This window comes from Pseudophryne corroboree, chromosome 8 (assembly GCF_028390025.1).
Source record: "Pseudophryne corroboree isolate aPseCor3 chromosome 8, aPseCor3.hap2, whole genome shotgun sequence".
NCBI classification, from domain to species: Eukaryota; Metazoa; Chordata; class Amphibia; order Anura; family Myobatrachidae; genus Pseudophryne; species Pseudophryne corroboree.
In genome coordinates this window covers 97,784,004-97,811,161 of record NC_086451.1, presented here as the reverse complement: position 1 = coordinate 97,811,161, position 27,158 = coordinate 97,784,004, and the positions used below count along the sequence as shown (strand labels likewise).

Below are 27,158 nucleotides of genomic sequence, written 5' to 3'. Positions count from 1 at the left end.
TTAGTCGCAATGCAAAGTGGCTAGGACACACTAGGAGACTGTGCTAATTAATTTAATATGCAACACTTTTATATCTGTGTGCATTTTGAAGATGCATTTTCGGCAATAAGACGGCAGACGAGAACAGAGTTTCACGGAACCTGGCGGCTCACTCTTGCCAGGCATCTCACTCTGCGTGGCGTATTGAGGCTACATGTATGAGGACACATCTGTACATTTCATTGGGGCATGGGTTCAATGTGTACAGATTTTTACGTATACTCTCATGATAATTATGCCTCCTAAGGTGTTCCCCCTTATTTATGGGATTCCCTTGCCTGAGTATATTTATATCTGTCCACTTTAAATGTTTTAATTACATAAATGTGCTATTCTATCACTCTACCACCCTTCGTTGTGCTTTTGTGATTATGTATAAAATTTGCAGGCAAACTAGCCAAGCTTTACAGCATGGGTCTTAAACCTGTGGCCCTCCAGCTACTGTGGAACTACACAACCCAGCATGCTCTGCCTCAGTTTTAGCATGCCTTAATAGCAAAACTGTGGCAGGGCATGCTGGATGTGTAGTTCCACAGCAGCTGGCGGGCCGCAGGTTAAAGACTCATGCTTTACAGCTTTCTTTTGGTCAAATAACAAAACAGGGCATTCCAGACAAGTTCTGTATGTGGATGCTCGAACATCACACCCATATATGTAGTTTGAACTTCTATTTAAAGCCATGAGCATTATATGAAGTTGGACCCATTTTTTGCTGCTTCTGCTCTTCTGGAAAGGCTTTGAACTAGATTCTGGAACATCACTGCAGAGATTAGCATCCATTCAGCCATAAGAGTTAGTAAAGTTGGGCACTGATGCTGGGACATTATGGTTGAGATCAATTCTCTGTGCAGTAGAGTGAGGGTCTTCCACACCAAGCTCTGCAAACCATTTATTGATGGACCTCACTTGCTGTGTACAGGTCTCTGTCATGCTGCAACTGGAAAGAGCCTTTATTCCGGTCAAAATATGTTTTCACCTAAAAATAATTCCAACGGTTTTGAAACTTGGCACACTTACTTAGAGGCGTCTAGTGATGAACTACACAAAAGTCCTGATGAATTGGAGGTGAGCTCTAGCGGCAGTGACGTGAAACGTCACTTTTTGCGGTTTTTAGTTTTTATCTCGGAAACTCTTGGTCCTAGCAAATATGTAGTCATATACAACAATAAAGCTTATCAGTCATAATAGGTTTTCACCTAAAAATAGTCTTTTATTTCACAGCTTTGAAATTAAATACTTAAACAAATCCCAACCGGGGACTTAGAGTTTCAATGGCCGCGACCACTCGGCTGAAACACGGATCCTTCCAGAACGCATAACTTACCTTCCAGGAGTCCTAGGAACCCCAGAAGGACACTTGCTCTACCAACCTTCCGAGTTTAACAATTTTGGGGATCCAGGAAGGGTACTAGCGGCTGGGGGTGCAGTACCCACCAGGACCTACCTCCCCCAAAATGGGGTCTAAAAACTTGGGGTCACTGGTTTGGGGTAGCCAGTCGCCCAGGCTACCTGGACACTTTTAGGGGTCAAGCTTTCTGGAGGGTCTGAGTACCCCAAACCGTGAGCCTAAAACACTGTGTTGTTGCTCCTTCAGTACCGGACAGGACCTATGGGCAGGCCCGATACTTTCAGCAGCACTGGAAACAATTTTGGGGAGGGGGGCAGCCTTGGCATGCTCTGCGCGTCCATCCCAATTTAAATGAAAAGGTTGGTTGGTATGGATCTCTGGCATTATTGTTCGTGGATAGCAGTTTTATTGGGGATATGGTCAGTTCTGGGAAAAACCAACGCTATAATAAAGTGTAGCTGAGACCCCTTAGATTGCTCATAGCTTGTACTGTGGCATAATATGAAGTCCTGTCTAGCACGTCTGTACCTCTTTATTTATCCTAACACAGAGATGTGACGCAGTGCACAGTATTCATTCCGCAGCGACAGTGAAGCACCACAGAATATTATAAAATAATACTAATTTGACAGTTTAGTTCGATTTTAATGATGAGTTGTCATTTTGGAATACATAGACAGGAAATGTAATAGAATTGGATTGGCACGTCACACCCGGCTATCTATAGGACAGATAATGATGTGCCTTTATTGAGTACAGGCACAGAAAACAGTGACAAGATGCATGGAACAACAGTTGGGGAAACTGACATTAGACGAAGACTGATATAGACATGACTATTATACTGACCTATTTTAGGAGACCCCTGATTATTTTACCCGCCCTCTCCCTATCTCATTTTCTCTGATAATACCAATCGCAAGTCCTCCTGTAAGCAATCTAATGTTATGTTCATTTTTTTCCCCTCTTGTTTCACAGTCATTCTTTCCATGTTGGTTTTACTATTTTAGCTTCTTGGCTTCTCATCTGCTCTCTCCCCCGCTCTGCTCGAAAACATTAGAAGTTTTCATCAAGTCTGAGAGCGATAAACTTTCCAGATTGTCTGCAGGAAAAGTCACAGCTTGTCCCTATAAGAATAATGGCATGGGTTAGCTGGGTTGATTCCTGACGTACAGGATACACACTATAGTGACTCCTAATGTCAGTCTGTCATCATAGCTGATGAAGTAGGCAGTGATTTTATGAATGGGCTATAATCTGAGGCACTATGGTGCTGTAGAGTACTATGATTGATATGTGGCAGTATTGTCATTTACTAAACATTGTATTGTTTGGAAATAGCAAAAATTGATGCGGTAATCAATAAGTGTCCGGAAAAAGATTTTGACGCATATTACATAAGACGTAAAGCGTTACCAGAAATGGATAGAACTTGAGATTTGCTGTCGTCTTAAGGGTCTTGGACGTATTCGTTATGGCATATAGTCCAGTGTAACGTATTTTCCTCCACTCTAAACACTTCCATCCTCCTAATTATAGAAACAAATTATCCTGCTCCAGGCATCTACAAATATATGAACCAAACAAAGTTTAATTTGTGGAATGATTTAAGGAAGTTATATATTTGTCCCCCTCTTTAAATCATTAGGCATGCTACCAGCAGAAGATTAATGTGTTGTAATTATATTTAATTATACCGTTCCGAGATAAAATTTGCCATATTCTGAGATTGCTAAATGTAATAAAAATGACCCTTCGTAAAATTGTGCCTTGAATATTTTTTATCAAAGATGTGTATGAATAGTATTGAAACAAACACAATGTATTCTAGAAGAAGGAAATCATAACCTTTGTTTATTACAAAACATTTTAATTGTGCAACAAATAGAGCTACTTTGTAACTAAAAATCCAAAACCGGGACAAAAGGAGTTTTCTGTGAAGACCAGGGATAAAATAGTGGTGACATGTTCCACGGTGTTGTACAGAAGATAACTTTGAGTGCCAAATAATAATAAGACCTTTATAATAGAATAGGATTAGACATTATACAGCCGACCTCCTACAATGGCTTCCGGATGATAAAGCAAGAGTGTTGATAGTGATTAGGTCGACACTTTTTTTTTTTCCTTCAACTTTTTCATCATTCTCTTACTATATACCTTTTTTCCAAAAAGCATAAAATATCTTGCACATCCGTACCCATTTCCAGAAGAGATGATACTATCATAACTACAGAATAAGAAACAGTCTGTACAGGAGCCACACAGCTGCACAATTAGTGGAACATGCTCAGGCAGGGAAAGATCTGTGACACTGCAGTTACCTGTTCATTACAAGAAGATGCACAGATTTATATATTTTATGTTCTATAACAGCCAGCATACAGTATGTGATAATAAACCAGCCAGAGGTGCACTCATCATTATATATAACATTAGCATATGTGCCCACATGATCACCAATCAGCTGCAGGTGTACACATGATTATATAACATCAGCATTTGGTAATACATCCACTCCCTATGCACACATGTCTGTATAACAGAAGCAGAGGGGCACACATTTATACACCAGCTAAAGTTTTTACTAGCAGGGTGTGTAATAACCGGAAACAACCCATATGATGATTGGCCACCCCAGGTATCCATGTGATTAGTTACCAGAAAGGGGTAATAACCAGCATTATCACAGGTGCCGACATTATTACATGCTAGCGAAGTTCCCATAATATTATTTAATGGCCAACAAAGGAGCCCAGATTATATGTAAGCTAACCTATAAACCCACTGTATTATGTACTGTACAAGCTAGGTCAAGTAGCACCCATATGACTACATACCAACCAAAAGTACCCACATGATTACATATGGGACCTACATGAATATATACTAGTCTGCAGAACCCACTTCACAGCACCAGCCAATATAGTGCCACTAAGATGCCGTAACAGCTGTGCTTTTTGCAACGTCTGTATGCTCTGTACTGTGTGAATGCATTCTTTCACTCCCTTTGTGCCTTTGTTTTCCCCTTCTATGTCTGTTTTATGTACAGGTTGAGTCTTCTATATCCAAATACTTGGGACCAGAAGTATTTTGGATATTGGATTTTTCCGTAGTTTGGAATATTGCATTCCATAATGAGATATCTTGGGGATGGGACCCAAGTCTAAGCACTGCATGCATTTTATGTTTCATATACACCTTATACACACAGCCTGAAGGTCATTTATACAATATTTTTTATAATTTTGTGCATTAAACAAAGTTTGTGTACATTGAGTCATGAGAATGCAAAAGTGTCACTACTGTATCTCAGTCGCGCTCAAAAATTCCAAATTTTGGAATTTCTGATATATGAGACTCGGCCTGTATTTATTTTTTATACCTCTTTGTTTTTTTACCCACATTGTGTCTTTTTTCCAGAATATCCATTGTGCTTGTTTTTGTCCATTTGTGCCTTTGATTTTGTTCTGTTGTTTGATCTGCGTACATATTTTGGGATATACTGTAGAGCATTCCCTATGTATATTCTACATATGTAGAAAGTGCATATAAAGAGACTGAAAAAATTATAGTGAAAGACAAAATTGGAAACGCCTGCGTAAGGGCCGTCAAGTCAACTAAATACACATTAGTAGTATGCGTGTTTAATCCACCTACAGCGGTATTTTGTACACTTGGGGAAATTTTGTAACATAGCCGTGATATGCTGTGACCTGTAGCAGCCAATCAGATCTTTGTAATGTGCAGTGTTCTGCCCAGGATCAATTTCACAGGCGCTCCACCTGCCACTATCCTGCTTCAGGGGTCTAATGGCCAAAATCACACTGCCCTTACATTACTGTCAAGGGCTGGATGACAGAGATCCTTTCTCCATCTTTAAGACGCAGGGCTATTCATAAGCATTACAGTGCCCCCACCTGCCTACTACATAATGCCACCCGGCTGGCAAACTTTTCTGGAGAGAACACCGAATGCAATAGATCTAATCAAACAGCAGATAATACTATATTATACTGCCAATGATGATCTATGATTTGTTGCTCTGGGTTGCAGTACATCACTGCTGTTTGCTCTGGGTTGCTGTACATCACTGCTGTTTGCTCTGGATTGCAGTACATCACTGCTGTTTGCTCTGGGTTGCAGTGCATCACTGCTCTTTGCTCTTGGTTGCAGTGCATCACTCTGTTTGCCTGGGTTGCTGTACATCACTGCTGTTTGCTCTGGGTTGCAGTACATCACTGCTGTTTGCTCTGGGTTGCAGTGCATCACTGCTCTTTGCTCTGGGTTGCAGTACATCACTGCTGTTTGCTCTGGGTTGCAGTACATCACTGCTGTTTGCTCTGGGTTGCAGTGCATCACTGCTGTTTGCTCTGGGTTGCAGTACATCACTGCTGTTTGCCTGGGTTGCTGTACATCACTGCTGTTTGCTCTGGGTTGCAGTACATCACTGCTGTTTGCTCTGGGTTGCAGTACATCACTGCTGTTTGCTCTGGGTTGCAGTGCATCACTGCTCTTTGCTCTGGGTTGCTGTACATCACTGCTGTTTGCCTGGGTTGCTGTACATCACTGCTGTTTGCTCTGGGTTGCAGTACATCACTGCTGTTTGCCTGGGTTGCTGTACATCACTGCTGTTTGCTCTGGGTTGCAGTGCATCACTGCTGTTTGCTCTGGGTTGCAGTACATCACTGCTGTTTGCTCTGGGTTGCAGTACATCACTGCTGTTTGCTCTGGGTTGCAGTGCATCACTGCTCTTTGCTCTGGGTTGCAGTGCATCACTGCTCTTTGCTCTGGGTTGCAGTGCATCACTGCTCTTTGCTCTGGGTTGCAGTGCATCACTGCTCTTTGCTCTGGGTTGCAGTGCATCACTGCTGTTTGCACCATGTTAAAATACAGGCTTTAAAAGTTTTCATGATGACCTCCTCTGTGTAAGTTATATAGGGAGTCCCATGTATCCTCATCACCTTGTTTCCCTACAGGCCATGCAATGTTCAAGCTGACCTACCTCAACAACCACGATTACAAACACCTGTACTTTGAGTCTGATGCGGCTACTGTTAATGAAATTGTCTTAAAGGTAAGTTGCCTTTTATTCTGCATCCAATATTTATACACTGCCTACTGTATGTCCTAAGTGACTGTGAGCGAGTATGACACGCCAGTTGCATCTTTTATAGATGTTTGGTATTGATGTGTTGTTATTGTGGACAGATGACTATCATTTCTGTAATAATTCTCCCAACCCAAAATAAAGGTAGATGCCAACATTATATGAATCTATATAACTTTCAATAGTACTGCGATGGGGGTAAACTGGTACATACAGGCTTTACGTTTATGTTCTGCCAGTACTAGTGCTTGTTGCTATAAAGGCTGTAGTATACAGCAGGTGGTCCTTACAATGTGTCACATCCCACTTTCCTTAGTCATTTCCTCTCTTTGATCCTTTCCTGGGGGTGCTGATGTCAGAGTAAGCACAGGACATGCAGATTATGTTGTGGGCTGGTCAGCGATAGGGCCTTAACTAGACAGCTGTCGTGTAAATGTGTCATCCTTCTGATGGAATCTGCAGGGCTCTTGTGTGACCTGTGGCCACATAAGAGGTCACTGTCATGTTCCCCACCACCGTCCAAAGTGACAGGGTAATCCAGTTATCCCAGATGTGCGAGTCCAGCTCTAGAAGGGGGTAAGTCTGGGTGTCATTGCCTGCATTTACTCGCTGCCCACGCATTTAACGTCTGTTCCTTTGCTGTTGCATTATTTTATATGGCTCTTGTTCATTTCACTGCATCTGGGCAGTTTTAAACATTCCACTGAGAATGACTGTACATTGTAGTACAATGAGATACATGTAAGAAGCATTAACGTGTACTTTTCTACATGTAATTAGCTGAAATAAGATGGCACAGAACATGAAAACCAACATAGAACACACTTCTAAATGTATGTAAACACAGACATAAACACAATGTGCCTTTATATGTATTTCTCTTACGTCCTAGAGGATGCTGGGGACTCCGTAAGGACCATGGGGTATAGACGGGCTGGGCTCCACAGGAGACATGGGCACTATAAAGAACTTTAGAATGGGTGTGCACTGGCTCCTCCCTCTATGCCCCTCCTCCAGACCTCAGTTAGATCCTGTGCCCAGAGGAGATTGGGTGCACTACAGGGGAGCTCTCCTGAGATTCTCTGAAAAATAATTTTGTTAGGTTTTTTATTTTCAGGGAGCCCTGCTGGCAACAGGCTCTCTGCATCATGGGACTGAGGAGAGAGAAGCAGACCTACTTAAGTGATAGGCTCTGCTTCTTAGGCTACTGGACACCATTAGCTCCAGAGGGAGTCGGAATGCAGGTCTCCCCCCGCCGTTCGTCCCAGAGCCGCGCCGCCGTCCTCCTCACAGAGCCTGAAGATTGAAGCCGGGGTGAGTATAAGAAGAAAAGAAGACTTCAAGGCGGCAGAAGACTTCAGATCTTCACTGAGGTACACACACACTAGCAGGCACTAATGGGTGCAGGGCGCAGGGGGGGCGCCCTGGGCAGCAATAATAACCTCTATATCTGGCATTATAATAGGCACTGCGGAGGCAGTTATTCTTTAAATTCCCCGCCAGTTTTGAGATTGAGCGGGACCGAAGCCCGCCGCTGGAGGGGGCGGAGCTTGGTCCCTCAGCACTAACCAGCGCCATTTTCTCCACAGAGATCTGCAGAGAAGCTGGCTCCCCGGTATCTCCCCTGCTGAACACGGTGACACAGGGCTGAAAAGAGGAGGGGGGGCACTTGTAAGGCGCAGTGAGTGTATTAACACAGTGATTAATATAAAAAGCGCTATTATCTGGGAGTTTATTTTCCAGTGTCCGTTGGCGCTGGGTGTGTGCTGGCAAACTCTCTCTCTGTCTCTCCAAAGGGCCTTATTGGGGAACTGTCTCCTTATAACTATATCCCTGTGTGTGTGGGGGTGTCGGTACGAGTGTGTCGGCATGTCTGATGCGGAAGGCTCAGCTAAGGAGGAGGTGGAGCAGATGATTGTGGTGTCTCCGTCGGCAACGCCGACTCATGATTGGATGGACATGTGGAATGTTTTAAATGCAAATGTGACCTTATTGCTTAAGAGATTGGACAAAGCGTAGTCCAGGGAAAAAGCAGGGAGTCAATCCATGGCTTCGGCTGGGTCACCGGGCCCTTCTGGGTCTCAGAAACGTCCCCTATCCCAAATAGCAGACACTGATACCGACACGGATTCTGACTCCAGTGTCGACTACGATGAGGCGAGGTTACACCCAAGGGTGGCCAAAAGTATTCATTATATGATTGTTGCAATAAAAGATGTTTTGCATATCACAGATGACCCCTCGGTCCCTGACACGAGGGTGCGCATGTATAAGGAAAAGAAACCTGAGGTAACCTTTCCCCCATCCCATGAGCTGAACGAGTTATTTGAAAAAGCTTGGGAAACTCCAGATAAAAAACTGCAGATTCTCAAGAGGATTCTTATGGCGTATCCTTTCCCTGCACAGGACAGGGTACGATGGGAATCCTCACCCAGGGTGGACAAGGCTTTAACACGCCTGTCCAAGAAAGTGGCGCTGCCGTCGTCGGACACGGCAGCCCTCAAGGATCCTGCGGTTCGCAGACAGGAAATTACTTTAAAGTCTATTTATGCGCATACCGGTGCTTTGCTCAGACCGGCAATAGGATCGGCATGGGTGTGTAGTGCAGTTGCAGCTTGGACAGATACCTTGTCAGCTGACCTTGATACCCTAGATAGGGATACCATTTTATTGACCTTAGGCCACATTAAAGACGCAGTCTTATATATGGGGGACGCTCAAAGAGACGTAGGGCTGCTGGGTTCGAGAGCCAACGCCATGGCGATTTCTGCTAGGCGAACTCTGTGGACCCGCCAATGGACGGGTGATGCCGACTCAAAGAAGCATATGGAGGTTTTGCCATACAAAGGTGAAGTTTTATTTGGGGAAGGTCTCGCGGACCTGGTTGCCACAGCTACCGCGGGTAAATCTACCTTTTTGCCTTTTGTTCCCCCGCAGCAAAAGAAAACTCCACAATATCAGATGCAGTCCTTTCGGTCGCGTAAGTCCAGAAGAGGTCGGGGCTCATCTTTCCTCGCCAGAGGTAAGGGTAGAGGAAAGAGAGCACCTGCTCCGGCTAGTTCCCAGGAGCAGAAGTCCTCCCCGGCTTCTACTAAATCCACCGCATGACGCTGGGGCTCCACTGAGGGAGTCCACACTGGTGGAGGCACGTCTTCGACTCTTCAGCCAGGTCTGGGTTCTGTCAGACGTGGATCCGTGGGCGATGCATATTGTATCCCAAGGCTACAAACTGGAATTCGAAGAGGTGCCCCCTCGCCGATTTTTCAAGTCGGCCTTGCCAGCTTCTCCCCCAGAGAGGGAAGTAGTGTTCGCTGCAATTCAAAAGCTGTATCAACAGCAAGTGATTGTCAAGGTTCCCCTAGTCCAACAGGGGAAAGGGTACTATTCGACCCTGTTCGTGGACCAGAAGCGGGATGGTTAGGTCAGACCCATTTTAAATCTAAAATCCCTAAACCTGTACTTGAGAAAGTTCAAATTCAAGATGGAATCGCTCCGGGCTGTGATCTCCAGCCTGGAAGGGGGGGGGGATTTTATGGTGTCACTCGACATAAAGGATGCATACCTTCATGTCCCCATATATCCTCATCATCAGGCGTACCTGAGATTCGCTGTACAGGACTGTCATTACCAGTTTCAGACGTTGCCGTTTGGGCTTTCCACGGCCCCGAGGATTTTCACCAAGGTGATGGCGGAGATGATGGTGCTCCTGCGCAGGCAGGGAGTCACAATTATCCCATACTTGGACGATCTCCTGATAAAAGCAAGATTGAGAGATCAATTGCAGAAGAGCATGTCGCTCTCCCTGAGAGTGCTACAACAACACGGTTGGATTCTCAATCTGCCAAAGTCACAATTGATTCCAACGACTCGACTATCATTCCTAGGCATGATTCTGGACACGGAGCAGAAGAGGGTTTTTCTCCAGATGGGAAAAGCCCAGGACCTCCAGAACATGGTCAGAGACTTGCTAAAACCAAAAAGAGTGTCTGTTCATCAATGCACTCGAGTTCTGGGGAAAATGGTGGCAGCCTACGAGGCCATCCCCTTCGGCAGGTTTCATGCAAGGACGATTCAGTGGGACCTCCTGGATAAGTGGTCCGTGTCCCATCTACTAATACATCAGAAGATAAGCCTGTCCCCCCAGGCCAGGGTGTCTCTCCTGTGGTGGCTGCAAAGTGCTCACCTTCTAGAGGGTCGCAGGTTCTGCATTCTGGACTGGGTTCTGGTGACCACGGATGCGAGTCTCCGAGGATGGGGAGCAGTCACACAAGGAAGACATTTTCAGGGGCTATGGTCAAGCCAGGAGGCTTGTCTACACATCAACGTACTGGAATTGAGGGCCATATACAACGGCCTACGACAAGCGGAGGATCTTCTTCGCGACCTACCGGTTCTGATTCAATCAGACAACGTCACAGCCGTGGCTCATGTAAACCGCCAAGGCGGGACAAGGAGCAGAGTGGCAATGGTGGAAGCCACCAGTATTCTTCGCTGGGCGGAAAATCACGTAAGCGCTCTGTCAGCGGTCTTCATTCCGGGAGTGGACAACTGGGAAGCAGACTTCCTCAGCAGACACGATCTCCATCCAGGAGAGTGGGGACTTCATCAAGACGTTTTTACAGAGATAACAAGTCTTTGGGGAATTCCTCACATAGACATGATGGCGTCATGCCTCAACAAGAAGCTTCGGAGGTATTGTGCCGGGTCAAGGGACCCTCAGGCAGTAGCGGTGGACGCCCTGGTGACACCTTGGGTGTTTCAGTCGGTCTATGTGTTCCCCCCTCTTCCTCTCTTCTCAAAAATATTGAGAATCATAAGACAAAAAAGAGTGAAAACAATACTCATTGTTCCAGATTGGCTTCGAAGGGCCTGGTATTCAGATCTTCAGGAGATGCTCACAGAAGATCCATGGCCTCTTCCTCTCAGGGAGGACCTGTTACAACAGGGGCCCTGCGTGTTCCAAGACTTACCGCGGTTACGTTTGACGGCATGGCGGTTGAGCGCCGAATCCTGGCTGGGAAAGGTATTCCGGAGGAAGTCATCCCTACTCTGATAAAGGCTAGGAAGGAGGTGACGGCAAAACATTATCACCGTATCTGGAGGAAGTATGTTTCTTGGTGTGAAACCAAGAATGCTCCTACGGAAGATTTCCATCTGGGCCGTTTTCTCCACTTTCTACAGACAGGAGTGGATACGGGCCTAAACTTAGGCTCCATTAAGGTACAGATTTCGGCCCTATCTATTTTCTTTCAGAAGGAATTGGCTTCTCTCCCAGAAGTCCAGACTTTTGTAAAGGGAGTGCTGCACATCCAGTCTCCTTTTGTCCCCCCAGTGGCACCTTGGCACCTTAACGTGGTGTTACGGTTCCTGAAGTCTCACTGGTTTGAACCTCTTCAAACGGTTGAATTGAAATTTCTCACTTGGAAGGTGGTCATGTTGGCCTTGGCATCTGCAAGGCGGGTGTCCGAATTGGCGGCCTTGTCTCACAAGAGCCCCTATTTGACCGTCCATGTGGATAGAGCAGAGTTGAGGACTCGTCCTCAATTTTTCCCTAAGGTGGTTTCTTCATTTCATATGAACCAACCTATTGTGGTGCCTGTGGCTACGAGTGACTCCAAGTCCCTGGATGTAGTCAGGGCCTTAAAAATCTATGTAGCCAGGACGGCTCGAGTTAGGAAAACAGAGGCACTGTTTGTCCTGTATGCAGCCAACAAAGTTGGCGCTCCTGCTTCGAAGCAGACTATTGCTCGCTGGATCTGTAACACGATTCAGCAGGCTCATTCTACGGCAGGATTGCCGTTAACAAATTCGGTAAAGGCCCATTCCACTAGGAAGGTGGCCTCTTCTTGGGCGGCCGCCCGAGGCGTCTCGGCTTTACAGCTTTGCCGAGCAGCTACCTGGTCAGATTCAAACACTTTTGCAAAGTTCTATAAGTTTGATACCCTGGCTGATGAGGACCTTGTGTTTGCTCAGTCGGTGCTGCAGAGTCGTCCGCACTCTCCCGCCCGGTCTGGAGCTTTGGTATAAACCCCATGGTCCTTACGGAGTCCCCAACATCCTCTAGGACGTAAGAGAAAATAAGATTTTAAACCTACCGGTAAGTCTTTTTCTCCTAGTCCGTAGAGGATGCTGAGCGCCCGTCCCAGTGCGGACAAAATCTGCAAGGCTTGCATATAGTTGTTGCTTACATAAGGGTTATGTTACAGTTGAGATCAGTCTTTAGCTGATACTGTTTTTGTTCATACTGTTAACTGGTTGCGTATATTCCAGGTTATACGGTGTGGATGGTGTGGGCTGGTATGAATCTTGCCCTTAGATTAACAAAATCCTTTCCTCGTATTGTCCATCTCTTCTGGGCACAGTTTCTCTAACTGAGGTCTGGAGGAGGGGCATAGAGGGAGGAGCCAGTGCACACCCATTCTAAAGTTCTTTATAGTGCCCATGTCTCCTGCGGAGCCCGTCTATACCCCATGGTCCTTACGGAGTCCCCAGCATCCTCTACGGACTAGGAGAAAAAGATTTACCGGTAGGTTTAAAATCTTATTTTTGACTTCATATTTTAAGCTGTTTTAAAAAAAAGCATTGCCAGCTCCAGTGTGTACGTGACTAAGGAGTGGAGCCTGAACTTACAAAAACGGCTAAAATCCGCATTTTCCAATAGAATGTCTCTTTAAAACAGACATTGCCTGGTTTAATGAGAGCACTTAGCCTTGTAACTGGTATTGAAAGCCCATTTGTAAGGGACGGGGTAGAATGGCATGTGTAATGTCAGTGTTCTAGGTCACAGATCTGCCCACCGCACTTGCCCTGTGTCTGTATTACAAACATCCTCTCACCCAGTTGGACCATGATACGTAATGTGTCAGGGCTCTTAACTGGTAATGTGAGCCAAGCACATCATGTGTATACACCAAATACTAGATAATTAGCAACAGATCTAATCGAATGGTTAATTGCAGCTTTTAGATGCACTGAACAGATATTAATAGCCAGCATAAAGCAGGCTTCATTATCTGTGGAGTTAAGCGCTGCCATTTCAATTTGGATATAGTGGTAATGAGTATACCTTGTTAATCTAACCACTTCCTATGTACAAAGTGTATGCTTAGCAATATGTTTCAGTCCACCGTAGAAACAAAATAATCAATTAGTAAAACTATCCCATTAATTTGTAAGCACAGGCATAATGAGCGTTTTGTGTGGCATATCAATGCTACTTTGTATGTTAACACTACAGATCTGTTTACAGTTTACTGTTCTTTTTTGTTTTTGTTACTTAGACGACATGGATGGTCTATGGAAATATAGTAACCTTTTTTATTTTTTTAGCGCATATCCTCTGGAATATGACTAAACATTCTCTTCAAAAAAACTGCATAGAGAATGCAAAATCATTCTATATTAAAACGGTTGCAAAGTTTATGCAGTTTGAAATAGTTCACCCCTAGGGTTGTCGCCAAAATAGCAGGTTTCTTCAAACATGGAAACTTAACTTAAATGAAGCTCATAGTAAATGTTTATAAAAAGCTATTTAAGAGCGACCAGCCGGAGGATGTTTGCAAAAGGAGGGGAGTGGCATTTAGGGCCATTTGATTGGTTGGGTCTTGCTTAGAACAGTCACATGCCACTCTCTGTACATGACTAGCTTACCCCCCTTCCTGGGCAAACTATAACAAAAGTAGCCATTTACAGCAAAGGAAATAGTAGCCCTGTATAACAGAAGAAAAGTATGCCAACGCTACATTTTTAAAAAATTAATCTGATATATCAATCTGTGAATACAGACCAGAGAATTGGCAAATGATTTGATCTGCAAGATTTATAATACAAGTGCAGTGTTTTGTACACCTGTCTCTTAAAAACGTTTACACAGACAATTTAATGCGATCAGTTTTTTATATTATCTGACCTTCAGGTTAATTACATATTGGAGTCCCGAGCCAGCACATCCCGGGCAGATTATTTGGCTCAGAAACAGAGGAAACTGACCAGGAGAACCAGCTTCAGCTTTCAGAAGGAGAAGAAGCCGGGTTAGAAGGACTTGGTGGGACAATAGGACCTCAGAGAGAACCTGCCAGTGAGCCTCCTGCATCCTCCTCTTAGAGACATATACGCACGAGACCAAGGACTTTAGCTTTGAGGATGCCACCCTAAAATCAAGTTTTGTGTATAGAGGATCAACAGGCCCAACTTGAGTTTATTGCCATTTTGTCTAAGCCTAATGCCCAGAACACTCAGCGTGCATTGAACAGGCTGTGCCCAGTTTTGTGACCTCATTGATTTTCTTTAGAACTGTGTACCCCACAGCGAGGTGGACAACAAGAGCTGGACAAGGTAAAACACATCCCTGTGTTAAGACCATCTCATAGACATAACTCACCTTAGCAGGATCCGACTAACCATTTACAAAATGCTGGAATTTGTTTAATTCCTCTTAAAGATAAGTTTGTGTGATCCTATATTTCAGTGTATCAGAAATGGGCCATGTGAATATTTGTTATGTCAGATCAGCTTTTTAAAATTAAAAGGTGAGAACTTTGTGATCTGTCTAAAATTCCGTTTTTTCTAAATATGCAGAATTTAAACATTTCTGGTTCAATTTTAGCTCCACTGACCTTTATCATGGTAATCTTCTCTTCAGAAGTGTGACTGGGACTCTTTTCCCAAAACCTAGGAGGCAGCTCTCAAAGGTATGAGATACCAATCTGCTTCCGAAAAAGGTAGTGATGGTAGGGCCTTATTCAAGATTTCTAGCAAACCAAAAAGCAGACTAATGGGCAAAACCATGTTGCACTGCAGGTGGGGCAGATGTAATGTGCAGAGGGATTTAGATTTGGGTGTGGTGTGTTCAAACTGAAATCTAAATTGCAGTGTAAAAATAAAGCAGCCAGTATTTACCCTGCACAGAAACAAAATAACCCACTCAAATCGAACTCTCTCTGCACATGTTACATCTGTCCCCCCTCCCCCCCTGCAGTGCAACATGGTTTTGCCTATTAGTGTGCTTTTTTGGGGGGGGGGTTGCTAACAAACCTGAATAATTAAGTTCACTAATTTTTATTTTTACATAATTTTTAACCTGGTTGATTTCAACATTGCCATGTATTGGGGGCCATACATCTGCAATGAATTGCCCCAATTCCCTGTTCTGCCTATGCTGGGGAATCGGGGAAACCTAACCTGTCAAATCCCTGGCAAGCCTATGCCAACCAAAAAAGTATCATGATCGACGAGTCATGCTGAATTTCCCCCATTCCCAGGCAGATTGCTGATCATCGGTGTCAAGGAAATGCAGTGTTGATTTAGCAGTCTTAAGCAACATAGAATAAACAAAGTGTTTGAGTAAGTTGCCATAATACATATAATATAGGCTTGGAAGTAACTTTTATGTATGGACGTTCACAGCCACCCTACAGAATGAATGCAGTGTCGCCTTTTCCTCACAGGCATGATTATAGGATCCACATTCATGGTTTTCTTCCAGCCAGCCATGGTTTTAAAGTGCAAACTATCCGCTTTAATTTGAGGGTATCCACATTAAAATTGGAGGAAATGTTTAGGATTTACGACTCTTTAATATGTTGCCCCCTCTTTTTCAAAGGACCAAAACTAATTGACCATTTGACTCACAAGCTGTTTCATGTACAGGTTTGGGCTATTCCTTTGTTATTTCTTCATTCATTAAGCAGGCAAAAGATCTGAAGTAGTATATTTACTAATAAAGTAGTAAACCAGTAGTTCCCAACCTTGGTCCTCAAGTACCCCCCAACAGTTCATGTTTTCCAGGTCACCTAGCAGTTGAACAGGTGTATTCATTACTCACTGACACAATTTAAAAGACCCACAGGTGGAGCAAATTATTTCACTTGCAATCCTGTGAGGAGACCTGGAAAACATGAACTGTTGGGGGTACTTGAGTACTGAGGTTGGGATCCACTGTACTAAGGGATGATTTTGATCGATTTCAGATTGATCAAAATCGTTCTTCATCGATGTTGGGCTTCCAGGGCTAAAACACATATTTACTAACAGATTATTTTTTTATATTCATTTTTAAATATTAGTAAATGCGTGTTTTAGCCCTGGAAGCCCAACATCAATGAAGAACGATTTGAATCAATCTGAAATTGATCAAAATGTAATTTTAGTAAATATACCCCCAAGTGTGGCTTTTGCATTTGGAAAGCTGTTGCTGTGAGCTGTGAACCCACAACATGCGTCCAAAGGAGCTCTCAATGCAAGTGAAACAGGACACCCTTATGCTACAAAAACAAAATACTGGGAACTTTAAGGGTGGTCATATCAACAGTTTGATATATACCTGGACATGCACAGAACACAACAGTGGTGGATGACTGCAGGATCTTTGCCACTGTAAAGAAAAAAACACTTTACAACATCCAGCGAAGTGAAGAACACTCTCCAGGAGGTAGGGATAAAGAGAAGACTTCACCACAAGGTGCAAACCCTTCATAAACTTTACCGGTATATATAGGCCAGAGGGAAAAAGATGCAGGTGCACTATCTCACACTAGCACAACCTGTAATAACCAGAGGCATTTAGCATACAAGAATGTACAAGAATGATGGGAAGAAAAGAATGTGGCAAGGCATGGAATGGCTCATGCCAAACAGGGTGGAGGCAGCGTGATGGCATCTCCTGCATAGCTTCCACTGGCACTGGGTCACTAGTGTTTATTGATAATGTAACAGAAGACAGAAGCAGTCAGAGGAATCCTGAAATGTATATATCTGTCAACTTAGATTCAGTTGAATTCTGCAAAGTGGACGGTGCTTCACAATACATATGGACAGTGACCCGAAACATAGTGTGATCGCAACCCAGGAGTTTTTTTTTAAGGCAAAGAAGTGGAATATTCTGCAACAGCATTTCACTTGCTGAAAACAGAACAAAAGTCAGAAAGACTTTGAGGGTATCCACAACATCCCCAGCAAGCTGTACTGAGTCTGCTAATTATCATATAGGAATATCATGAATGCCTAGCCATAGGTATGTCTAGTGGAACAACAATCCCCAGCAAGCTGTACTGAGTCTGCTAATTATCATATAGGAATATCATGAATGCCTAGCTATAGGTATGTCTAGTGGAACAACAATCTCCAGCAAGCTGTACTGAGTCTGCTAATTATCATATAGGAATATCATGAATGCCTAGCCATAGGTATGTCTAGTGTATTAAATATTATTAGCAGATTTATTCAAGTTTTATTTGTAGTTATTTGGGGAATGTGTAATGGTTTCATCCCTACACACCATTTGTTTGTTTAAGTTTTATTGCTCCAAATAGGTGATGGGCTAGGGGAGGGTCCAATCAATCAATGTGCTTACATACACATGTTTGGGCTTTATATTAGTGTGTAGTTTAGCTGAATTAGCGTAGCTGAATCATTTTTGGGAGAAAGATTTCAAAGGGAGAAAATTTCTAAGGGTTTCGTCTGGGACTTATACTGGACTTTAACTGGACGGAAACTGCATGGAAACTCCAAACAAAAGCAAATAAATAATCACAATCCACCAATACTTGGACTGCAGCTACAAATGTTTGTACACACCTATTATTCTCCACACCTCACTTACCCAGGAAACTATACATTCACTTTCTGCAAAAACACCTGCAATAGAACTTTTACTCTGACCCTGCAAATACCTGGAAAACAAATGTTTTATTGAGAAGCATATTTGATGAAGTAACACTGACTTGTGGTTTGCCAACACTGTGTAATTTTCCATCTAACATCAACAAATATTTGATTTACTGGTAATCTGTAGATATTTACATACTTGCAAATCGTATTTCTTTCTGCAAACTTCACTGCTCTCTCATACAGCCACCACTCCTCCTCCTATTCTCATTTTACTACCAGTTTACACCCCATCCACACTATGGCCAGGCTGGCAACCCCCATTACTCATTGTCTTTCTAATCCTTTATTCTGTCCCCTGTTACCACCTCTATCCCTCTCTCCCAGTCTCCTACATCTCATCCTCTCTCCTCTCCTCTGTCTGCCTCCTTACCCCTCTTCTGTTTCCCCATTGCAATTCACTTCTGCCCCTTCACACCATTTATACCCCACCACTCAACCCTGCTCTCTCCCTCCTCTGCCTGTCTCCTCACCTCTCCTCCACCAGTATCAAACTGCACTCCCTCCCTGTCTCACTCATGCAGTCTCCCTTCCTAGCCAAGGCCCCAGCACCATCATCACACACTCTTTATCCTTTCCTTCCAAATTACTCCTACCTCAACGCTACAGCAATCCTGATAATCTCATTCACATCTCTCCCACAAACTCATACCCCCTATCCTGTGCACTCTGGAATGCCAGATCTATTTGCAACAAACTGGCCCCCACTCATGACCTTTTCATTTCCAATTTCCTGCACCTCCTGGCCATTACAGAAACCTGGATTACTCCTCATGACACCACTTCTCCTGCTGCTCTCTCTGCTGGGGGCCTCACATTCTCACACACACCCCGACCCGGGGGTCGCCATGGGGGTGGTGTTGGGATCCTTTTGCCCTCAAGCTACACATACCAACTTATACCTCCAGAACCTTCTCTTACATTCTCTACATTTGAGGTCCATGCAATACGCCTCTACCAACCTACTAATCTTCAAGTTGCTGTAATTCACCATCCACCTGGCATTTCCTCCAAATTCCTAGACAACTTTGCTTCCTGGCTACCTCACTTCCTCTCTTCTGACATTCCCTCCATTATTCTAGGTGATTTCATCATCCCTATCGATAACCCCACAAAATCACCTGCCTCTAAACTCCTTAACCTCACCTCTTCACTTGGTCTCTCCCAGTGGACCACCTCACCCTCCCATGTGAACGGGAGCTCACTGGATCTGGTTTTCACTCACCGCTGTGATATTTCTGATTTCTCCAATTCCCCTTTTCCCCTCTCTGACCACCACTTGCTCTCTTTCAACTTATCTATCTCTGCTTCCCCATCTCTCCCTCCTAAGGCTACCATCACGAAGCGTAACATTGAGGCTATTGACACCTCATCCCTATCCTCCCTGTTTGACTCCCTTCTCTCTCCTCTTCTCTCTCTCACATGCCCTGAACAAGCCACATCCCTATACAATGCATCTCTTACTTCTGCCCTTGACTCTGTTGCTCTGCCAACCACTATTCACCCTCGCAGATCAACACCTCAACCCTGGCACACCAAATGCACCAGATATCTACAAAAATGCTCACGTACTGCCGAGCGACAGTGGAGGAAATCACGCTCTAAAGCAGACTTCCTCCATTTCAAATTCATGCTCTAATCCTTCAGTACTGCCCTTTCCCTTGCTAAACAATCATACTTCAAAATCCTCATTTCTACCCAGTCTTCCAACCCCCGGCGCCTCTTTGCCACTGTTAACTCCCTCCTCTGCCCACCACCACCTCCTCTCCCTTCCTCATTGTCTGCTCTTGACTTTGCCATTTATTTCACATCCAAGATTGACTTCATACGTCAGGATATCACATCCCACCAGACCAGCAACCAGCCACCACCCATCCCTTGCCACCCCTCCCCTTCCCTCTTACCAACTCTGACATCTTTCTTCCATGTATCTGGCGAGGAAGTCATGGCCCTCATCCGTTCCTCCCCCCCCCCCCACAACCTCCCCGCTCGACCCTATCCCCTTCCACCTCCTCCGCCACCTCTCTCCTTCTGCCTGTTCCCATCTTGCCCACCTTCTCAATCTCTCCCTTTCATCAGGCACTGTCCCCTCTGCCTTCAAGCATGCTCTTGTCTCCCCTATTCTTAAAAAACCTACCCTTGATCCTAACACTCTCTCCAACTATCGACCCATCTCTCTCCTCCCCTTTGCCTCCAAACTTCTTGAGCGTATTGTCTATAATCGCCTCACTGCCTTTCTTTCCTCTCACTCACTGCTTGACCCATTCCAGTCTGGTTTCCGTTCTCTCCACTCCACTGAAACTGCCCTCACAAAAGTCTGCAATGACCTCCACGCAGCCAAATCTAAGGGCCACTACTCTCTGCTTATTCTTCTTGACCTCTGTGCTGCTTTTGACACTGTGGACCACCCTCTCCTTCTGCAAATCCTTCACTCTCTTGGTCTGCGTGATACTGCCCTCTCCTGGCTGTCCTCCTACCTCTCTGATCGTTCCTTCTCTGTCTCCTCTCATGATGCTACCTCCCCCCCACTTCCACTAACTGTTGGTGTCCCCCAAGGCTCTGTTCTTGGTCCTCTCCTTTTCTCTCTCTATACGTCCTCTTTAGGTGAACTCATTAGTTCTTTTAACTTCCAATACCACCTCTATGCTGATGACACTCAAATCTACCTCTCCTCCCCTGATCTCTCCACGGCTCTCCTCACTCGTACCTCAAACTGTCTTTCTGCTATCTCTTCCTGGATGTCTCAGCGCTTTCTTAAACTCAACATGTCTAAGACTGAGCTGATCATCTTCCCACCCTCCCGCACAGTCTCACCTCCCACAATCTCATTATCCATTGATGGCACGACTATCTCCCCTAGCCCCCAAGTACGCTGTCTTGGCGTAATCCTTGACTCCTCCCTCTTCTTCAAACCACACATTCAGCACCTCTCACAAACCTGTCATTTTCATCTCAAAAACATTTCTAGAATCAGACCTTTTCTCACCCAGGATGCCACTAAGATCATTATTCACTCACTGATTATTTCCAGACTGGACTACTGTAATCTCCTCCTAACTGGCCTCCCTGACAATTACCTCTCTCCACTCCAATCTATCCTCAATGCTGCTGCCCGGCTCATCTTCCTCACCAAACTCACTACGTCTACCTCCCCTCTCCTACAGGCCCTCCACTGGCTCCCCTTCCCTTTCAGAATCCAATTCAAACTTCTCACACTCACTTACAAAGCTCTCACCCACTCCTCTCCCATCTACATCTCTGACCTTATCTCCCTTTACTCTCCCACCCATCCTCTTCGCTCTGCTAATGCACGCCGACTCTCCTGTCTTCTGATTACTTCCTCCCACTCCTATCACCAAGATTTTTCACGTGCTGCTCCCTTTCTCTGGAATTCTTTACCTCTCCCCCTCAGACTCTCCACCTCTCTACAATACTTCAAACGGGCTCTTAAGACCCATTTCTTTACCAAACCTAGCCAAATCTCAACCTAACCCTCTGTTCCACGCTATCTATGTACCCCATATGTGTCACCCCTGTCTGTCTACCCCTCCCTTTAGAATGTAAGCTCTCACGAGTAGGGCCCTCTTCCCTCATGTGCCTATACTTTTCTCACTTTAATAATTCTCAACTGCCCAGATCCCGCAGTTTTTTGGCCACCTGGAACTTATCTCTGTCATTTACTGGTGTAGTTATGCTTAGTTGCCCTGTACTTGTCCTATATTGTCTTCAACTGTAAGTCACTGTTTTCCTGTTTGATTATGTGCATATGTACTCTGTAATTGGGCGCTGCGGAACCCTTGTGGCGCCATATAAAGGATAATAATAAAAAGACTTAATAGCCAGTGCCTCTGGTAGCGTGGTCATCGCCAGCTGAGAAAAGGTATTGGACTTGAACCAGGGCAGAATCGGTACGAGTACAGAAGTTCAGGCAACTATCCAAAAAAACAGCTGCTACGTTCCTGTGGGGAAAGTTTTCTTAAAAATTATAATTGGGTCTTAGTTTTATTATCAATATAGCAAAATCACTTCCCAGCGTACCCTGCTTTCCTCAACTAGAGAAATCTAAGAGATGCATTTTATTTGGCTTAGAGAGCGATATTATTAGACATTTCACAGTACCCAGCTGTACACCTGCTCCATCCTTCCCGTATATTATTTATGACAGTCCTGGACTAACAGGAGCCCTACGCACTGTGCCACTAATCTTAATTACAGCGTTTATGGCCCAGGTGTTGAACCTAGATTTGGCAGTTGTGGAGTTGCTGTTAACATACTATAACAAATCTATTCCTGGTTTGTTTAAGATGTCTGTGAGGACACATGTTTGTGCAGGTTTTGCATGCATGCTTATTACTGTGATCGTTTTCTGGTGTTTGTCTGCAGGGAAGAGACCATAAAACACAAAACAAAAACTAACATTGTCTTGAATCCTCAAATTGGCTCATTGTATCATCTACCTACCTTCTATCATGGATAGAATGCATCTTATGTATAAGAGACATCTAATGATAACAGGACCCCGCACTACTAATTGCAGTGTTTTGGCCTCTCTAGCTCTGAAGATGTTAACGTTACTGTAACCCTTTTTTTAATAAATGGGTTCATTTACACAGGGTAGAAATAAAACGTGAGTTATGCAAAAAAAAAAAAATGGGATTAGGATTGATTTAGTACTTACTGCAAGCTATTGTTTTCATTACGGTAAAGGATTGCTGAGCAAACTAATGAGATTTCTGGAAGATTGGGGTCTGCTGTCTGCAAGTCCCAGCGGGTACGTCATGTTCTCCCTAGGCCTGGGATGAAGGAGGAGAGCCTGGAAGCTACAAGGAAGTGCCTTGTAATGTCTATAGCTATTATGTAATGTGGGATCTCCAGCAGTATGCAACATGTGGCTTACTCGCCATGTAGCTACTAGTCCAAACATGCATTGCTTGTCTGGAGGGGCTACATAAAACAGTGGTCACTTCGCCTTTTATGGCAATTTTCTTATTTTATGTTTAGCAAGATCGCCAATTACAGTAATGATAAACATTTTGATATTGTAGGACAATTAAATCCAGCAATTCAATATTTTACACCTGTTCAATGGTGTCATCTGGCTCACTTTTTATTTATACTGTATTTAGTGAGGATGAGTCAATGAGTGAAAGAAAGGGGGGAGGTTGGGTATGTTTGCAGGAAGGCAAATCCTGGTGGGGGAAAGGGGCAAAAGTCATGAGACCTCACTAAAGATGTGTCCGATATAGGGATGTTAAAGTACGTGCGAGTGATGGGATGCAAATGTTAGCATTGGAGGTTCGGATGTTTCACAGAAAAATGTGGATACATTTTGAGGAACGCTGTTCATCTACTCCATACGGTAGGTATGGCGCAGCCTATTAAGGAGCATTCGTATCATCTCTTGTGCTAATTTATTTTGGTGCAAATGCGCAGATGGAACTCCATGCTGACGGAGGAAGAATCTCTGAGACCGCTGAACGACCGGAAAATGCCGCTATATATGGAGTAACATGCCTGTAGTAGAACATTCCCTCCAACAGCAGTCCATGATGTCTTGTCATGTTTATGTAGCTTTTAAGGGTTGAGTGGAACCACCTTTATAGCATAGTTACGTGTATGCATTTTCTTTTATTGTGACCTATGGAGATGATAGCTGGATTTCCTCTCATTTCTGCCCCCAAACCGTTATCTAAATCCCCCCCCCCCCCCCCCCACAGACCTGCCAACCACACCTGGTCATGAGTATCCCTATTGTAGGGGGAGGCAGGTTCTAATTTGATTTAAGTGTTGGCTGAGTCAACTGCCCATTGTTCATCATTTTCAACATGTGCCTGACAGCATAAACGGGGATGAATGTTTATCAGTTTACATTACTAGTTTATTAAACTTGTTTTTTTGCCTTCTTTTACGTAGATGATTTCTGGGGGAGGCTGGGGCCATGGTGTCCTGTGATGCTTAAAAGGTTTAGGGGGCAAAACCATTAAACCATAGCTTGCATGCCACCATAACATACTGCCCAGCCAACATATGTAGACCCACTATGAAAGCATAATAACATCAAATGTCTTTGCTAGGCAAACGATAATTTGGTACGAGTGTGCACATTTTTATTATGTGTAACTGTGTGACGTTCCTCGTTATATTATATATAACTCCTCACGTTCCCCAATGCTTCAGAACAGTACACTGAGCACAGGGCTGCATGTGTGAGGACCAGAGCTGCAGGAGAAGGGTTAAGTCTTGACTCTTTATACATGCAGCATGCCGTGTTCTGAATCTGGGTGCTGTGCCAGCTGTGCCAATAATGTCACCAGTATGTCTGGTGTTGTGCCAGATCATTCATTACACAGCTGGAGGAGACAGGACTTGCCTTCGTGTGTCACGCAACATAATGTGTATGTGTCTGTGTTAGTCATGGCATGCGAGTCTGTAGACTTGGGCATCAGTGTGTGACTATATGTGTGCGTCTATGATTAACCCTTTCAGTCTGACCCTGGTGTTTCAGCACACATATTTGTTCCACATTGATTCTGTACCCGAGTGTATCAGTCTGTGGTCATAACATCAATTTGCCCTTGGGTTGTTATGCGTTTGTTTCAGAGCCGTGCAGTCCATGGATCTATCATTATTTGGGGGGGAATTCTATTGCACTTCGCTCGCTGCTAGGTAATGGGACAGGGGCGCTCGTCATTTCTGCTCACAACCTCATGAAGTGCCGAGCAGAAATGTGCCACAAGCCGGTCATTTGGCCTACCAAACGGCATTGACTATGTCTCAACAAGTACTTTAGACGTGTTTAGCCGGTGTAGGCTCTTAAACCCAGAGCATTTGGGTGCGATAATGGGCACCCAAAAACAATCAAATTGCTCTGTCAGGCACCCATTACTTACCAGCACGCAAAACAAACAATTGAATCACCCCCTAGGAGCCTGTATCAGTTTAGTTTAGCATTAAGATTATCAGTTACTGCCCCCCTGGATGTATCAGTGAATGTGTTTGCAGCATTTCTCTATCCATCATTCTGCCCCCTGTATCGGTGCCTGTGCCTGCATCCCCTCCACTCTATCCCTTGCTGTATCAGTGCCTGTGCCCGCATCCCCTCCACTCTGACCCTTGCTGTATCAGTGCCTGTATCCCATCCACTCTGACCCTTGCTGTATCAGTGCCTGTATCCCATTCACTCTGACCCTTGCTGTATCAGTACCTGTGCCTGCATCCCATCCACTCTATCCCTTTCTGTATCAGTGCCTGTGCCTGCATCCCATCCACTCTGCCCCTTGCTGTATCAGTGCCTGCATCCCATCCACTCTGCCCCTTGCTGTATCAGTGCCTGTGCCCGCATCCCATCCACTCTGATCCTTGCTGTATCAGTGCCTGCGCCTGCATCCCATCCACTGTCCCTTGCTGTATCAGTCCCTGTGCCCGCATCCCATCCACTCAGCCCCTTGCTGTATCAGTGCCTGCGCCTGCATCCCATCCACTCTGCCCCTTGCTGTATCAGTGCCTGCATCCCATCCACTCAGCCCCTTGCTGTGTCAGTGCCTGTGCCTGCATCCCATCCACTCTGCCCCTTGCTGTATCAGTGCCTGTGCCCGCATCCCATCCACTCTGATCCTTGCTGTATCAGTGCCTGCGCCTGCATCCCATCCACTGTCCCTTGCTGTATCAGTGCCTGTGCCGGCATCCCATCCACTCAGCCCTTCGCTGCATCAGTGCCTGTGCCTGCATCCCATCCACTCTGCCCCTTGCTGAATCAGTGCCTGTGCCTGCATCCCATCCACTCTGCCCCTTGCTGTATCAGTGCCTGTGCCCGCATCCCATCCACTCTGATCCTTGCTGTATCAGTCCCTGTGCCTGCATCCCATCCACTCAGCCCTTCGCTGCATCAGTGCCTGTGCCTGCATCCCATCCACTCAGCCCCTTGCTGTATCAGTGCCTGTGCCGGCATCCCATCCACTCAGCCCCTCGCTGCATCAGTGCCTGTGCCTGCATCCCATCCACTCTGCCCCTGGCTGTATCAGTGCCTGCATCCCATCCACTCTGCCCCTGGCTGTATCAGTGCCTGCATCCCATCCACTCTGCCCCTGGCTGTATCAGTGCCTGCATCCCATCCACTCTGCCCCTGGCTGTATCAGTGCCTGCATCCCATCCACTCTGCCCCTCGCTGTATCAGTGCCTGCATCCCATCCACTCTGTCCCTTTCTGTATCAGTGCCTGCATCCCATCCACTCTGCCCCTCGCTGTATCAGTGCCTACATCCCATCCACTCTGTCCCTTGCTGTATCAGTGCCTGTGCCTGCATCCCATCCACTCAGCCCCTTGCTGTATCAGTACCTGGGCCTGCATCCCATCCACTCTGTCCCTTTCTGTATCAGTGCCTGTGCCTGCATCCCATCCACTCTGCCCCTTGCTGTATCAGTGCCTGTGCCTACATCCCATCCACTCTGTCCCTTGCAGTATCAGTGCCTGTGCCTGCATCCCATCCACTCTGCCCCCTGCTGTATCAGTACCTGCGCCTGCATCCCATCCACTCTGCCCCCTGCTGTATCAGTACCTGCGCCTGCATCCCATCCACTCTGCCCCTTGCTGTATCAGTACCTGGGCCTGCATCCCATCCACTCTGCCCCTTGCTGTATCAGTACCTGCGCCTGCATCCCATCCACTCTGCCCGTTGCTGTATCAGTGCCTGCGCCTGCATCCCATCCACTCAGCCCCTTGCTGTATCAGTACCTGGGCCTGCATCCCATCCACTCTGCCCCTTGCTGTATCAGTACCTGCGCCTGCATCCCATCCACTCAGCCCCTTGCTGTATCAGTGCCTGTGCCTGCATCCCATCCACTCTGCCCCTTGCTGTATCAGTACCTGCGCCTGCATCCCATCCACTCTGCCCCCTGCTGTATCAGTACCCGCGCCTGCATCCCATCCACTCTGCCCCTTGCTGTATCAGTGCCTGTGCCTGCATCCCATCCACTCTGCCCCCTGCTGTATCAGTACCCG

General features: G+C 45.5%; 1 protein-coding gene across 2 annotated transcripts in view; it reads left to right on the top strand.

The window, feature by feature from the left end:
• MAPKAP1 (MAPK associated protein 1) overlaps positions 1 to 15,037 on the top strand; it is a 318,576-nt gene extending 303,539 nt beyond the window's left edge. For both annotated transcript variants that reach the window (XM_063936818.1, XM_063936817.1), the window contains 2 exons: positions 6,367 to 6,464; positions 14,413 to 15,037. In XM_063936818.1, coding sequence (XP_063792888.1) covers positions 6,367 to 6,464; positions 14,413 to 14,532 — 218 coding nt within the window. In that variant the 3' untranslated portion in view covers positions 14,533 to 15,037. The remainder of the gene's footprint in view (positions 1 to 6,366; positions 6,465 to 14,412) is intronic.
• The last annotated feature ends 12,121 nt before the right edge of the window (positions 15,038 to 27,158 follow it).